General features: G+C 35.8%; 1 protein-coding gene across 3 annotated transcripts in view; it reads left to right on the top strand.

Annotated features, from left to right (window-relative positions):
• LOC149088330 (ATP-dependent translocase ABCB1-like) overlaps positions 1–15,029 on the top strand; it is a 532,351-nt gene that overhangs the window by 283,124 nt on the left and 234,198 nt on the right. For all 3 annotated transcript variants that reach the window (XM_089247148.1, XM_089247163.1, XM_089247155.1), the window contains exons 7-9: positions 6,352–6,523; positions 8,115–8,239; positions 10,101–10,290. In XM_089247148.1, coding sequence (XP_089103274.1) covers positions 6,352–6,523; positions 8,115–8,239; positions 10,101–10,290 — 487 coding nt within the window. The remainder of the gene's footprint in view (positions 1–6,351; positions 6,524–8,114; positions 8,240–10,100; positions 10,291–15,029) is intronic.

The following is a 15,029-nucleotide window of genomic DNA, read 5'->3' as shown; positions in this document are numbered from 1 at the left end:
TTTGTAATGGTTTGTCACTTTTCCAATCCTCCCAATAAATGAAGAAAACACGGGCAGCGCCGGGTATTGTAGCTAGTATTATGCATGATAAAATCGCAGTGAAATCTCGATAGAACGATATTCTGTGGACGAAGAAAAATACCATAATAGAGGTATTATCGTTAATCGAGATACTTTGACATTGAGCACTAGCCATCAGGGCCACAACTAAATGCTTGATCAGCTGAGGTAAGCACATATTTTGACATTCCCCCCCCCCCTTCCCCTGTAATTTTGAAAAAGAGGCTATAAAAGATGAATTTTGCGCACTCTTCTGGTCCTGGGCAAGATACCGGCTTGTCCCCCCCCCCCACATTTGCAGCCCTGCCGACCATGGATTACGATCACCATTGGCGTATGCAAAGGGGGTTTACGGTTCTAACCCCCCCCCCCTCCCAGAGCCGAGATTATAGGTAAAATTATTATAAAATTATTGCAGGAAAAAAGAACGTAACCCCCCACCCTCGTTAAAATGGCAATACGCCTATGGCAATCACAAGTTTCTATGAGAAAACCATATCGCCTAACCAATTCGTTCTTTTAACTGGCCCATAGGGGAGCTCTATTTTATTGCGTAAAATTATATACAAATCACATAATCATATCTCGAAATGTGATAATATTTATCACACACACACAATTATATTTTATTATTTAGTTTAAATAGACAGTGAAACCTCGATATAACAATATTCTACGGACCAAAAAAAAAAAAATTGTGGTAGAGAGATTAAAGAGGTAACATTATCCTCACGTGTGATCAAATTTATGGTATTGTCATTTTTTCTATATGGGCATTGTTAATATTATCGGAAAATACGCTTTTATGTATTCATTCATTACAAAAAATTGTAATTGATTAATTTATAAAATTCACTTAGATGTGTATTGTCCCTGTACAGAAGCTTACCGCATAGTGCTTTTGTGTGTCGTACACATAGTGCAGCAATACAAATAACGTTAGCTTTCGGTGATCATTTAGTGCAAAATACTGTGGTAGTGATTTCAAAATTCTCCTAAGAATATCGGGTTATAGAGGCGTTTATCATAGTAGATGATGTCGTTGTACTGAGAGTTTAACATTAAGCCAGGCAATTCCAAACAAGATTTGAAAAAAATATCATTATAGATGTATTTATTATCGATTATCGTTGCAGCGATGTTTTGCTGCATATACAAATGCCGTATCGTATGCAGGATTTCTCATGGGGGGGGGGAGAAAGGGCATTCAACATTTTTTTCTTCCCGAAAGGGGTTTCTTTTTTCTTTTTACTGAAAAAATGCACCATAATCTTTTCTCAAGGGAGGTGCACAAAATTTTTTGGAGGGGGGGGGGAGGTAGGGGGGCCCGCGAAAAATCCTGGCCTGGGGGCCCGGCACTAGCATGTGGGGGGCCATGGTCAATACACATCTAAATGAATTTTATAAATAAACTAATCAATTACAACGAATAATCAATACTGTAACGAATGAATACATAAAAGCACATTTTCTGATGATATTAACAACGCTGATATAGAAAAAATTACAACAATAGCATAAATTTGATCACACGTGAGGATAATATTACCTCTTTAATCCCTCTACCACAATATCTTTTTTGGTCCATAGAATATTGTTATATCGAGTTTTCACTGTATATTTAAACTAAATAATAAAATATAATTGTGTGTGTGTGTAATAAATATTATTACGTTTCGAGATATGATTATGTGATTTGTATATAATTTTACGCAATACAATAGAGCTTCTCTATGGGCCAGTTAAGAGAAAAAATTGGTTAGGCGATATATGGTTTTCCCATAAAAGCTTGTGATTGCCATAGGGGTACGCAGAATTTTCACGAGGGGGTGGGGTTACATTCTTTCCTGCAAAATAACCCTATAATCTCGGCTCTTGGGGGGGGGGGGGTTAGAACCCTAAATTCCCTTTTTGTGATCCATGGTCGGCAGGGCCGCAACTGGGGGAGGGGACAAGCAGGTCTCTTGCCTAGGACCAGAAGGGTGCGCAAAATTCACCTTTTATAGCCTCTTCAAAATTACAGGGGGGGGGGGGGAAGGGATATTAAAATGTTCTTACCTCAGCTGATCAAGCATTTAGTTGCGGCCCTGATGGCTAGTGTTCAATCTAAACCAATCATCTCTCAATTAACGATAATACATCTATTATGGTATATTTCTTTATTCACAGAATATCGTTATATCGAGATTTTACTGCAGTTTTATCATGCATAATACTAGCTATAATACCCGGTGCTGCCTGTGTTTTCTTTATTCATTGCGAGGATTGGAAAAGTGACAAACCATTACAAAGGAATAAATATATAACACTGGCAGGATTAAAAGAAGTGACAAACCACATTGTAAAGGCATATGCACGTGTAAAACGCATTACTAGGGAACCACGGTAACCAAAGTAAACATTCCAAAAGTGATTGTTGAGGCCCAGAAACCATTCTTGCCCAATGGTTTTTCGTCCATTTCGGACACCTGCCCTTCTCTGACGAAGTTTTAAAGTAGCCTATTGTTCAATTCGGGCGCTGTTTGGTATATATCCAAACTTTGGCGATGATCTATCTAAAATTGTGGATTTGTATAGAGAACATACACACAGACAGAAAATCAATTTTATATATATAGATATACATGCACAGTATCAAATTTATCCTTAGTTCCTCTCAGATAAGATATCCACCTCATCTCTATAGTTTCGTTGTTCACCAAGCAAGCAAGTATACTCATACTGTACTACACCAAATGAAACTACTATAGAGTCTCTACATGACGAACCACAGTTTGAAGTGTGATTTACACCAAACAAAATTTCTATCCAAACGCTTGACTTTACTTTCATTTAGAACATCAATGATTATTCCTATAACGCATGGGTTCTCAAACTGTGTGCCTCCAACCTTTGTCAGGGTGTGAGGTTTTCGGAAATATTCTTTGTTAAATAGTTCTGGGGAGCTGGTGGAGCTCAAGGATAAGCATTGAATGGGGGAAAAGGGCGCCTCAGGTGAGAAAAGTTTTGACACCCTGATGTAAAGTTATTCCATGAAATGGTTTTTTTGATAAAACGAAGCGATTCCGTTATGCCAGGCGATTCACCACAGACGTGCAAAAAGAATAAATAAATTTAGTGAATTAAAGAGTTAAAGTAATAATACTGAAAACTATTTTCATTGGCCTTGGTTGAAGCACCGGCCTGAAAAATTGAACTGAAATAATTCAAATATTTGTGTTCACTTCATCTATTCAACTGAGCAACTTGACAGTTCTGTTACAGTCGTTTATACGACGTTCAAGAGGCTGAGTCAAAACGTTTTATGTATAAGTCGAAGTTAATAACATGCTTTTTAAAAAATTATCTCTCCCGCCCCCCGCCCCCCATACATATAAAATGTTATAAAATTTTATGTGTTTACTTGCATTCCAATTCGGTTTAAAAAATATAATTTCATACTTGAGAGGAAATTAAATCACATTTCAAATCATTTAAAGATATAAAATTTAGCACAACACACATTACCTTTGGGGCACGACATTGGGTACAAAATTGCAACAAAATCTTCTCGACTTGCAAAAATTTCCCCATCTTGGACTTTTTTTTTTTGGCAGTAGAGGATTTTCAATCAGGAGCTTGTTCTTTGGTTTTGTTTCTCTGCTTTATAATCGTTTCAAAAAGTTGAAATGAAGATATTCAACTGGTTTGCAAGATGAACTTTTGTTATCAATTAAAAATTCTTCCAAAATTTCCAGTTTTTTTTAGAGAGAGCCACATTACGAATGGTGAATTTGACGCAGTCAGCAAGCAGTGCCGTCTGAACGCATGGCCCCACCCGAGCACGGTCTGGGAACTAATTGAAATTTTTGAGAATTCTCCAGGTTGGGCCTCAGAAAAATCAATTGGCCCGGGGGTCCATGATGTTCTTAAGACGGCCCTGTCAGCAAACGGCAGTCTGTCTATTTTTGGCAGACCTGTATCCTACATAATGCTTACAGTAGACTTTCTCACCCTCTCAGGATAACGTTGAAAACATAGGGAGAGAAAAAATTCTGAAAGGACGTATGGCCGTCAAAACAATTGAAATTCATTTCTTCGGGACTCTCCACATCTGCGTATTCTCAGAAAGAGGCAATAAACAAATCACCTAACTGTCCACTCTAAATGGTCATCAGCCATCTCGTTGGCAATTTTCGTATACGTCAGCAATCACCCTAAAATTTATGTCTTTTGCTGTGACAATATGCAAGAACTGTTGCAGCAACGCTTTTTCACTGCATACAAAAATTTTGTGCGCATTTGATGTGGATATAAATTATGTTTTTCTTTTTTCAAAAATTTCCGAGTTTGAGTCAGTGAAAACGTCGAATAATTGAGATTTTACATTAAATAAATTAATGAAATATTTTAACATTAAAATGTATTTGTTGTATTGCTGTTTAAAATGTATTACCAATTGCTAGCAAAGTTAAACGTCGTATAAACATGAAAGTCGTATAACTGAGTGACGTATGAACGAGGTTACTCTGTAATTTGTAGATATGCCCTATTAAAAGTAAGCGTTTTTAAACTTTATGAAACACAATTAAACAAACATGCAACTGGCCTCGAGGCAGGGCCAGACTCTTCGGACATAGATTTATTATAGTTAACTCTTGATCTCAAAATAAAAATTTAACAAAAATTTACTTTTTTATCTTTGCTTACCGTTCTTTTGGGCTAGTACCGTAGGATTCATCCACGTGCCAACTCGTTCAACTATTTTACTAAAAGATTTTGAACAACTGTATTTTTGCAGACGCAAGCCGTAAAAATTTTCTGTTCAATCGATCCAACAAAATGTCGTATGTGAATAGAAGTTTTGAGGGGAGATGATTCTAGATATTCTAGAAACCTTGGGGAGATGTGTCCTCAAGACAGTACAGCGAATAAAAAAGGCTGATGCGAAAAATGTAGCCTTTTTTTTCCAGAAGCAAGAAAAAACCCCCTTGATTTGTTCGGAGTGGGAGGGGATTATTAGAGGGGCCGTGAGCGAAATCACGTGATTCAGTACACACGTCATTACAGCAATTTCGTACAATACTTTTTGCGGGAAAAATGCTTTAAACGAGAAATCTCGATGAGTATCAATCAGAGTTGGCACCAAAGAGTCGCATTAAGGAGGAAAACATTATATGTGGGATCCACTGTATTTTGTACAAAAAGCTTTCTCAGTTTCATAACGAGAGTGGGGCTGGCGGAGCTTCAGGCCCGGGGCCTGGACCATTCTTGTCATTTTGGTTTTTTTTCACACTATTAGTTCACTATAGAGGGGGGTCCGCTGAAGAGCGCAGCCTAGGGGGCCCATGCTCCAGGATGTTGGAGGGGAGGTTCATGTGCTTTATCGGCACCCAAAGGCAATTTCACTGTGGAATACGACGTGTGTTTACGCCAATTTTCATTCTATCCAGAGATTATGGCCTTCTACAAACTGAAACAGTAGGGGTCGCGCTGTCGCCCTGAGGACACACACAAAATGCTGGTGTCCTTGATTATCACAATGCCTTTTTTTCCTTCCTAGGAGAACGACTATATATTCTAGAAACCTTGTGCCATCCGAGAGTGGGGGGGGGGGGGCCCTTGTACAATGTTCTTATCTTCGTTTCCGTTTTTTTTTTTTTTTTCATTTACTTGTACATGTGTATAGTTAAAAAAAATTTCAATGAGAATAGAAGGTACATAGTTCAAGATATCCGTCCATACGACTACAAATTGATATGACTGATATAAAAGAGTCTTGTCTATTTTCCTATGGAACATATCTGAAAGAAAAAAATCGGAAAGACCTTTCCACGGGCCCCCCTGACTCCCAGGCCCCAGGGCTGGAGCCCTGTCAGCCCCCCCCCCCCCATGTGGGGGCCATGGCTAAATATACACTTAATTTAATGTTTAAAGCAGGATTGTACAAATCCCAGGCACCAGGTCGCCATGGCGATTAAAAAACTGTCGATAAAAAAAATTTTGTCGATAAAAAAATGCCTGGCACCTATGAAATTTTGCTGGCACAAAAAAAATTTTCTGTTTTGTCAATCCCTGTTTGAATATGTTTTTCTTGAATATCTAGAATAGAATCATCTAGTTGTAGTATTGACTTGCTGAATATATATATATTTGTAATTAGACAGACTTCTCTACAAATTACATAAGAACTCTGTGAGCCTATTGTGCCTGGTATATTCATTTAAACTGAGGATATTGTGTTGTTTTCTGTACAGTATTGAAAATGCATGTAAAACTTGTGTTTTGATTACAAATATTTTGTTTTTTCAGAGATCTAAGTCGTATACAAGATGGTATTGGTGAGAAAGTGGGAATTTGTGTAGCTTTCTTATCTCAGACTGTTTTATCCATAATATGTGCTTTGTATTATGGATGGAAATTGACCCTGGTGGTTTTATGCATCATGCCAGTCCTTTCTGTGGCAATGGCCATCATTGCTAAGGTAATTTTTTTTTATTTGCAAAAACACAAAATACATTTCAAAGGCAAAACATGAACTGCATAGGAAAGACAAGACATGAACACATAATAATCATATTGGGCTCCAAGGGACACGATGCCCCAATGTCCTTCCAGGCAGCCCTGTGGATTAAATTTTTATATTTTGCCGCCATTTCTCCCAAGTACATTATGTTGGTAAATGTTATGCAATAAGATATGAATAATTCAAAAAGTTATGCACTGTAAAAATTTTAATTATTAGATCTGAAATTATTAAACTACGATATATTTCTTATACAAAAAATGAGTCTAAGTAATAAATATACCTTTTTGTTTCACAATGCTATTCATATACACACATACATACACATATAAATAGGTATGTTCTCACAGAGATACATGTATTTCTGTGTGTTTATATGTATCTGTGATCATATGCATTTTTTTTTCTTTTTGTGCCATGACATCAGGAAAAAATGTCTGTTTGATCTGTTTTAGATACAACTAAAATTATCTGAATGTTCCTGTTCATGTCATTATTTATATTATATTCTATGAAAACAGTCTTAAAATATATTTTCTCATAATTCTGTACGCTTTTTACATACATGAAAGCATCATATTTATTGCTATGATTATGATCTTTTGACTGAAATGAATTCATTATTTTTGGAGCAGTGAACCAGAAGCATTTTTGAAAAAATGTGTTTATTTGTTTTTGGGACTTCAAATCCATGTTTGATTCTTGCTGAAGTTCTGTTTGTTTTCTGCTGTAACCCATATTGTTGTTTTTCAACGCAAAATTTATGTCTGTAAATATACAGCTGTATTTTGTTTGTTAATATTTTTTTCTATGAAGTTTACTAGCAGTTCACTAGTACAACTGCAATTTGTAAGCCATTTTATCAAATGATTCAATTAGGAGCATAAGGATTTAATTTTTCTTTCATGCAAGTAAGTTAACAGCTCTCGAATTTGTTAGTTAGGTGGGAGGGTATTAGATACGGTTATTTTTTTAAAATTTAAATAATGTTCCCCTTAATATAATTCAGATGCTGAAATGTTGAGTGAAGTTTGAAATTTTGGCCATTGTCTTCCTCTTATAGAAATATCAATGCTATTTTTTAACTTCTGTTTGCTCTCGAAACTCTTGAAAAAATTTCACAACTATACCAACATAATTAAGCTTATGCACACAACTACCTGGAGGTTGGTTTCATGTGGATGGGCAGTTCAGAACAAAAGAAATATTTTCAATCTTTTCTTGATAACAGTACCTAGACTTGTTAATTGTTTCAGATAATTCATGATTTCTGCATATGGCCACACTGAATTACAGACCCACAGGAGATACACTCAATACCACAGAATTGATTTTCTTCAAATATTGAAAATAGCAAATGTTTTAAAAAATCGGGTCCTTTTGAGTTTCGTAAAGTAATTTTCTAGGATTGATGACCAACAACATTTGGAACATTTCTTTGCACAATTGGAAGCTTCCTCTAAGGCTAATGATAAAGGAATTAGCCATTAAAGAATACTAAAGTTAGAGACACCCTATCTAATTTTTTTTTTTCTTTTTCCAAAAAAAGATCCAGTCAGCAGTTTCTGGTGATGAACTTTCTACATATGCAACTGCAGGATCCATAGCAGAAGAAGTTTTGTCATCTATCAGAACAGTTGTAGCATTTGGTGGTGAGAAAAAAGAGATAGAAAGGTTTGTGAACACGTTAATATAGCTCATTCCTGAAACAAATATGCAGGTTCTAATCAATTTTTCCAAATCAGGAAAACAAATTTATTTCTGGGTTGATTTTTTTTCTTCTATACTCCACAAAATCATCAATGTAAGTAACTAGCAAAATTACCTGGCACTGCCCAGATTTTCTCAATATACTGGAGGAGAGTATTTGAATAAGTGAAAAGCCTGTGTACAGATATAAAAATGTCTGAAACACATTGTTTGAGAACCACTGTAACCAAAGTAAAAATTTCAAAAGAGTTGAGGCTTATGAATGATTATTGCCTGACAGTTTTTTGTTCATTTTGGGCATTTGCCCAACAAAACTTTTTCTGGCAAACTTTTTAAATAGCCTATCATTCAAGTCGGGTCCTGATTTGTATATATGCAAAATTTGGTGTCAGTTGGTTTAAAATTGTATGTAGAAAAATATTATAGACATATGTACAAAATATTAATATTAATATAGGGACATACAGGAAAATCAATTTTATATACATAGATATCACAAATTCTGCAATACAGTGAAACCCGTCTAAGATGGACACTGTATGAGACTGAAACCTGTCTTAAATGGATCAACTTTAGTCTTGTGAATAATTAATGCTTTTTCAATCATAGGAAAACTCTTTAAGACATATTTTATATTTAGTCTATTTGTAGATACAAAACCTTCTAAAATGGAAACATAATCTTGGGTCAATAACGTTCTGAAATACAGAAAATGAGAGAAAAAAATTACAATCATCTATATTGGTACGATAATATATTGTACTATACGTTGATAATGCATAATATAGTGTTGAAATGTAACTTTGTAGCCACACTGTTTGGAATATAATTTTTTTAAAGGAAAACACAAATTACATCAGAGATAACAGTGCCTACAATACAAACAGCACAGCGTGGACTCCATGACGACAACAACTTCAAAGCTCGAACAACTCTCGAACACTTCTGTCGCAAGAGCGGATCTCAGGTGCCACCTATAATTTCTAATACCCGTCGGCCTTTACCACTAGACTCCCCTCTGGTTTCATTATACTGTCTCTGTATGAAACTAGGAAGAGTGTTCGAACATAAACAACATGGTGCATAATGCAATCATAAAAATATGTTACATATAAACAATATGTCTGACGAAGACATTTCAATAATGGAAGGCAATAAAATGAGAAAAAAAATTCACACATATTCAAAAATATATATATATATAGTTCATTCTTCACAAGAACAATGACTTCTGGGTAGATCAATCTGCGACTCTTTCGGAGGACATCCTCTCTGATGCATAAGCATCATTGGTGGTCCTACAATGTTGTTGCAAGATCGAAGTGCTGACATGATGAACTCCAAGCTGTGCCTGAGCTTGGAATGGCTTGGCCACAGCATGGGGATCTCTGGGACATCTCAGATTTTGGAGCCTAGGAGATGAGTGCATTAGTATGAGTTTATTAGTATCCCCATCATTACACAACATCTTGCTATAATATGATATGCATTTGATTATTTTGCCTCTTGTATTAGAGCCGCTGTTCAAAATTAAACTATATAACATTTAAACCTAAATAAAGTTGGTGGTCATAACTTTTTTTTTATCTCCCAACACATGAGGGGTTATTGTACTTAAAATTGAGACACACACAAGGTAGCACAAAATATTTTTGAGCCTCAGGAACTCATTAACAGAGAGTTGGATCTTGCATTTTCACATTGACTCATTTATTTCTCCCGAACACCAAAAATGAAAATTCAGCTTTTTCACAGCAAATATTTAAGAGGTTTCTTATTTGCACTGATCATGAGCTTAACAAAACATGGTTTTCTTACCACTTAGATATGACAAGTATTTGAAGAAAGCAGAGAAAAAAGGAATCAAGCGTGGTTTGCTGACCAGTATTGGAGCCTCTCTTGTTTGGTTCTGCATTTACAATGCTTATGCTCTTGCTTTCTGGTATGGTGTACAGTTAGTTTTAGGAAGTAGAGAAAAGGGTGATAAGGAATATGAATCCAGCACACTTGTAATTGTAAGTATACTAATTAGATTGAAATATTTATTTTTAATTATCTGCATGCATTGAACTATTATCACTATGTTCAAATTAAAAACACAGGGCAACAATAAAACCGTATCTGAGATGCAAGTATACAGTACTGAATGATTTCAACCTATCGAGCACTAATATCACCATGGAAAAGTTTAATTGTCTCGTGTTTTGAGGTATTACCCTGTTAACAGTTGAAAAGTGTTTTATGGGCAGGTCTTTTTTACTGTACAGTGAAAAAGTGGTAAGGCCCCTAGATCATGTTAGCAGGGAAAATGATCAACCTGGATGCTGGCTGGCTACTGTTGGATGTTGGAGAGGGTGCTCTTTACGTCCAGCACAAGCACAATAAAGTATACGTTATTATCAATACCTGATAAATAAACTATTTGTGTTGTTGTACATTTGCTTTTCTATGCATTTCTGTTGTGTTTTTATGTATATTAATGTTGTGCCTATATGTATATTAATGTTGTGCCTATATGTATATTAATGTTGTGCCTATATGTATATTAATGTTGTGCCTATATGTATATTAATGTTGTGCCTATATGTATATATATAGGTGAATTTTCCATATACTATTTGTGGTGTTTTTGTCATATTCATTTCGTTTTCTATGTACTCTTGTTATTGTGAATCTGTTGATATATACTTCCGTGAGAGTAAGTAATTATAACCAGAATATTCAATTGAACTAAGACACATATTCAATAGAGATTTAAATAATTAAAATGGCAGACATTTGTTGTTGCTCAAACTTGAGCAGCCATTTTTTTGCACTCTTGCCAAAACAAACTAAATACTCAACTGATAATGTATTGCCAGATACCAAAAACAGAAATAAATAAATCAATTGTTTGTTTATTAACATAATATTATAACACTTTCCTTTGTTAATAAAACAAACAATTCTGTTACAATACAAGTCCTATTTTAGCAGACAGTGTCACTAATCTTTGCTTGAACAATGGCTTCCTCATCATATCGGCCAACTGATTCTCTGTAGAGACCTTTTGTACTGCAATCTCTCCTTCCATAACTTTTTCACGAATGAAAAAATGTTTGATGCTAATGTGTGGCAATGAAGTTCTAGATTTAATGTGGGTCTTATAGCTACGTTATTATCAATTTGGAGCACTGAAACTTCTTTAACTTGTACAACTGCTTTGTACATTCTTTGCAACCAAATTGTTTCTTTACAACATTCATTTGGTGTAATAATTTCTGCGTCAGTGGTTGATGTTGCTAACATAGATTTTCATTGATTAAACCATGAGAGCTCCACAAGATCAACACTCCTGTAGTCAGGGATGCCAGAAGTAAAAAATGTTTGGTATTGCTCGAGTAATGAGCATAATGTTCACTTGGATATGTATGAAGACCATACGTTACACATTCAAGAAAAATGTCCTGTTTTTGCTAAATCTCCCATCGCCTGAACTTGGGGGAATGAGCTATATTTGAATGATGATTGGTGTTGCTTTAGCAACATGAGCATATATGTTCCAGCGTCCCTGCCTGTAGTTGAGAGACTAGTCTTTTCACATCCTCCAAAGTCCATCACTATAGAATTCTAATACTGCGGGAATGTAGTTATATCTGTAGATAATGCCTTTACTCATGGACCTTGCAATGTATCTCAGAACACGTTTGGTTTTCACCCAATCTTCTTTTGAAGGATTCTCTAGCTTGCATGATGAAATTCCCACACGGTATGCTAGGTCGGGTCTGGTGCCTGCCATAAAATACATGATAGCTCCAATTATTTCTCTGTTAGGAAATTATTTATCTGCTTGTGATTCGAAACCATTTTCCTTTGATGGCTCTTTCAAAATAGGTGTATGAACTGGTCTACAATTTTCCATACCAAATTTCTTCAGCACTTTCTTTGCATATGTTCACTGACTAATTTCTAATTTTGATGTTTTGGTTGAATGAAATCTTCGACTTTTTTGCTGATCAGTTGCTTTAATTAGGCTATCATAGACATATAAAGCTACGAGTAATTTTCTGTTGATATGATCTCTGATGTACAAACAAGGGTTAGCTTCACTTGCTTTGAATTCTAGTTTCAACAAAAAATCTCAAAAACACTTAATCCAGCAGTGAAGAGCTTGCTTAAGACCATAAAGACTGCGCTTGAGTCTGCTCACATTGTTTTTGTCCCATCATTATAACCCTCGGGTTGTTGCATATAGACGGTCACTTCCAGATCACCATATAAAAATACTGTAGAAACATCAAATTGAGTCATATGCAATTTTTCACTTGTTGCAATACTGATTATTGAGCATGTCATTCCTAACTTGGTTACCAGACTAAAGGTTTGATTGTAATCAATACCATGATGTTGACTGAATCCTTTGATTGCAAGTCTTGCTTTATACTTGTCAATACTACCATCTGGATTCTTCTTGATACGATACACCCACTTACAAGATATAGCTTTCAATCCTTTAGGTAATGGCTGTAGAATCCATGTATGATTTTCTCTTAAGGAATTCATTTCAAAGTCCATGGATTTCTTCCAAAATGTACTGCCTGTAAAATCGATCACATCTTGGTAAGTTTCTGGTTCATTTGCATCAGCCATGAAGACATCTGCTAGTATAATGTAGTCTTCAAACCTTTCAGGCTTTTTCAACTCGTTTCTGTTTCCTAGCTGTCTGATGTTTGTTTCAGCCTCCTTGTCTTCATTTTCATCTTCTGAGCTACAGTTATCTTTATATGATTGTTTGTCATGAGTATAACTTTCCTTCCATCTGAAAGTTCTTCATCTTGATCTTTTCTTTCAATTGGAAGTGTCACTGTATTTTCAGTGTGTAAGGGCTTCTCTTGAAATACCACATCACGACAGGAAATTAATGTCTGCCTTTCTTTGATATAGATGAAATAGCTTTCATCTCCATCATATCTGATAAGTGGGGATACGTAAATTTTACAAAAAAAATATTCGAAATTTTGCAAAATCAATTTAAAAATCATAAATTTTGCATTTATTCGCAAAAAAAAATTCCGGTCAGAAATTTCGCATTTGTTTACAAAAATAAAATAAAATTTATTTTAAAAAAAATAGCACTGTCCGACCCTCTCAGTTTTAGACCTATCGCAATCACCTCGTCTTGTTGCAAGCTCTTTGAACACATAATTGCCAAGAATATCCGTACTCACCTCGACTGGATTAACTTTTTCTTTCCTAACCAACATGGATTTAGATCATTGTTATCTGTATCTATCCAATTCACACTTTTTTCATACATGACTTAACAGACACCATTGACAAAAACCTTCAATCCGATATCATTTTCATAAATTTTTCCAAAGCATTTGATAGGGTGCCCCATAATAAACTTCTAAACCTTTCAAACCTTGGTCTAAATGTTCAACTGTTGAAATGGGTGGAGGCCTTCCATATTAACTATAGCTAGTTTGTCTTGTACAAGGGCCAGAACTCCCCATTCCTTCATGTCAAGTCTGGCACACCCCAGGGTTTGGTCCTCTCACCATTACTATTTCTAATTTATATAAATGATCTACCCGACTCCATAAACTGTAGTATCAGACTCTTTGCTGATGCAGGGGTGGGAACTCTCCGCCAATTGCGCCGCACTGCGCCAAAACTAATATCTTGCGCCATCCTGCTCCAATAGCGTATTTTCGCATTTTTCTGCGCCAAATAGCGAATATTGCTTCAGTATGCCCGGAATTTCGGAGAGGACGCCAAAAAATTTTTGTTCGTGCTAGCCACGAAACGTTTCTTTACGAGAAGAGTGTGTTTTATTCCACTATACTTAAACTATCGCCCCCTGATCGGGCTTTCCATCGCGAAAATCCGATATTGTCTGTGATCGTGGAACTGAAGACTGTTTGCAATGCCTTTCAGCTTTAAAGTGCAAATTCGAGTGTTTCCGTTTAAAAAAAAAGTCGTCACTGGAAGCAGCAGAAATCACTGTAGTCGATTGTCATTGTGCTAAATCCCGATTTTTCGTGAAAAAATTTTTCATTCCGGGAGTAAAAAGTGTGTCCGCCGAATTACGAATGTTAGTTTAGTAACTTTGCCGAATATCGCCAATGTTGCCGAATAACGAGCGTTAAATCGCCAATGTTGCCGAATAACGAGCGTTAAATCGCCAATGTTGCCGAATAACGAGCGTTAAATCGCCAATGTTGCCGAATACCGAGCGTTAAATCGCCAAATAACGAGTGTCAGATCGCCAATCTCGCCAGATAATGAGTGCTGAATCGCCAAACATCGAGTTGATTCTTCCGAAATTCTCTCCCATTTTGCAACAATTTCTTTCCAAGTATAAAAAAATTAAAAACTTATAAAATTTTTTTAGCTCATTTGAAGTGCTGTTGTTCCAGGCAGCAAATAGTGCCCTCAGTAAGCAAAAATCATCTTAAATAGATGGGTGCAAAAAATTTTATGATAGCTGCTCTTTCAAACAAGGTGTCAAAAGCCTAAAACACCAAAAACAAAAATCAAGCGGACGAAAAGATGTTTGATAACAAAAGACAGTGCAGTTTTATTTTGAAAAGGGTTGAGGGTTAATGAAAATATTCTTGTTAATTTCACTGCTCCAATTTATAAATATCTGCTCCGAATCCCATATTTTGCTGCTCCAAATCCCGAATTTGCTGCTCCAAAACTGCTCCAAATCCTGAATTTGCTGCTCCAAAACTGCTCCGAATCCTGAATTTTGCTGATGATTGTGTCC

Source organism: Pholcus phalangioides, unplaced genomic scaffold (genome assembly GCF_987345545.1).
Source record: "Pholcus phalangioides strain wild (caught in Gottingen) unplaced genomic scaffold, Ppha-v1.0 ptg000003l_1, whole genome shotgun sequence".
Classification (NCBI taxonomy): domain Eukaryota; kingdom Metazoa; phylum Arthropoda; class Arachnida; order Araneae; family Pholcidae; genus Pholcus; species Pholcus phalangioides.
The sequence above is the reverse complement of the archived record's forward strand: the minus strand, read 5'-3'. Positions and strand labels throughout refer to the sequence as shown.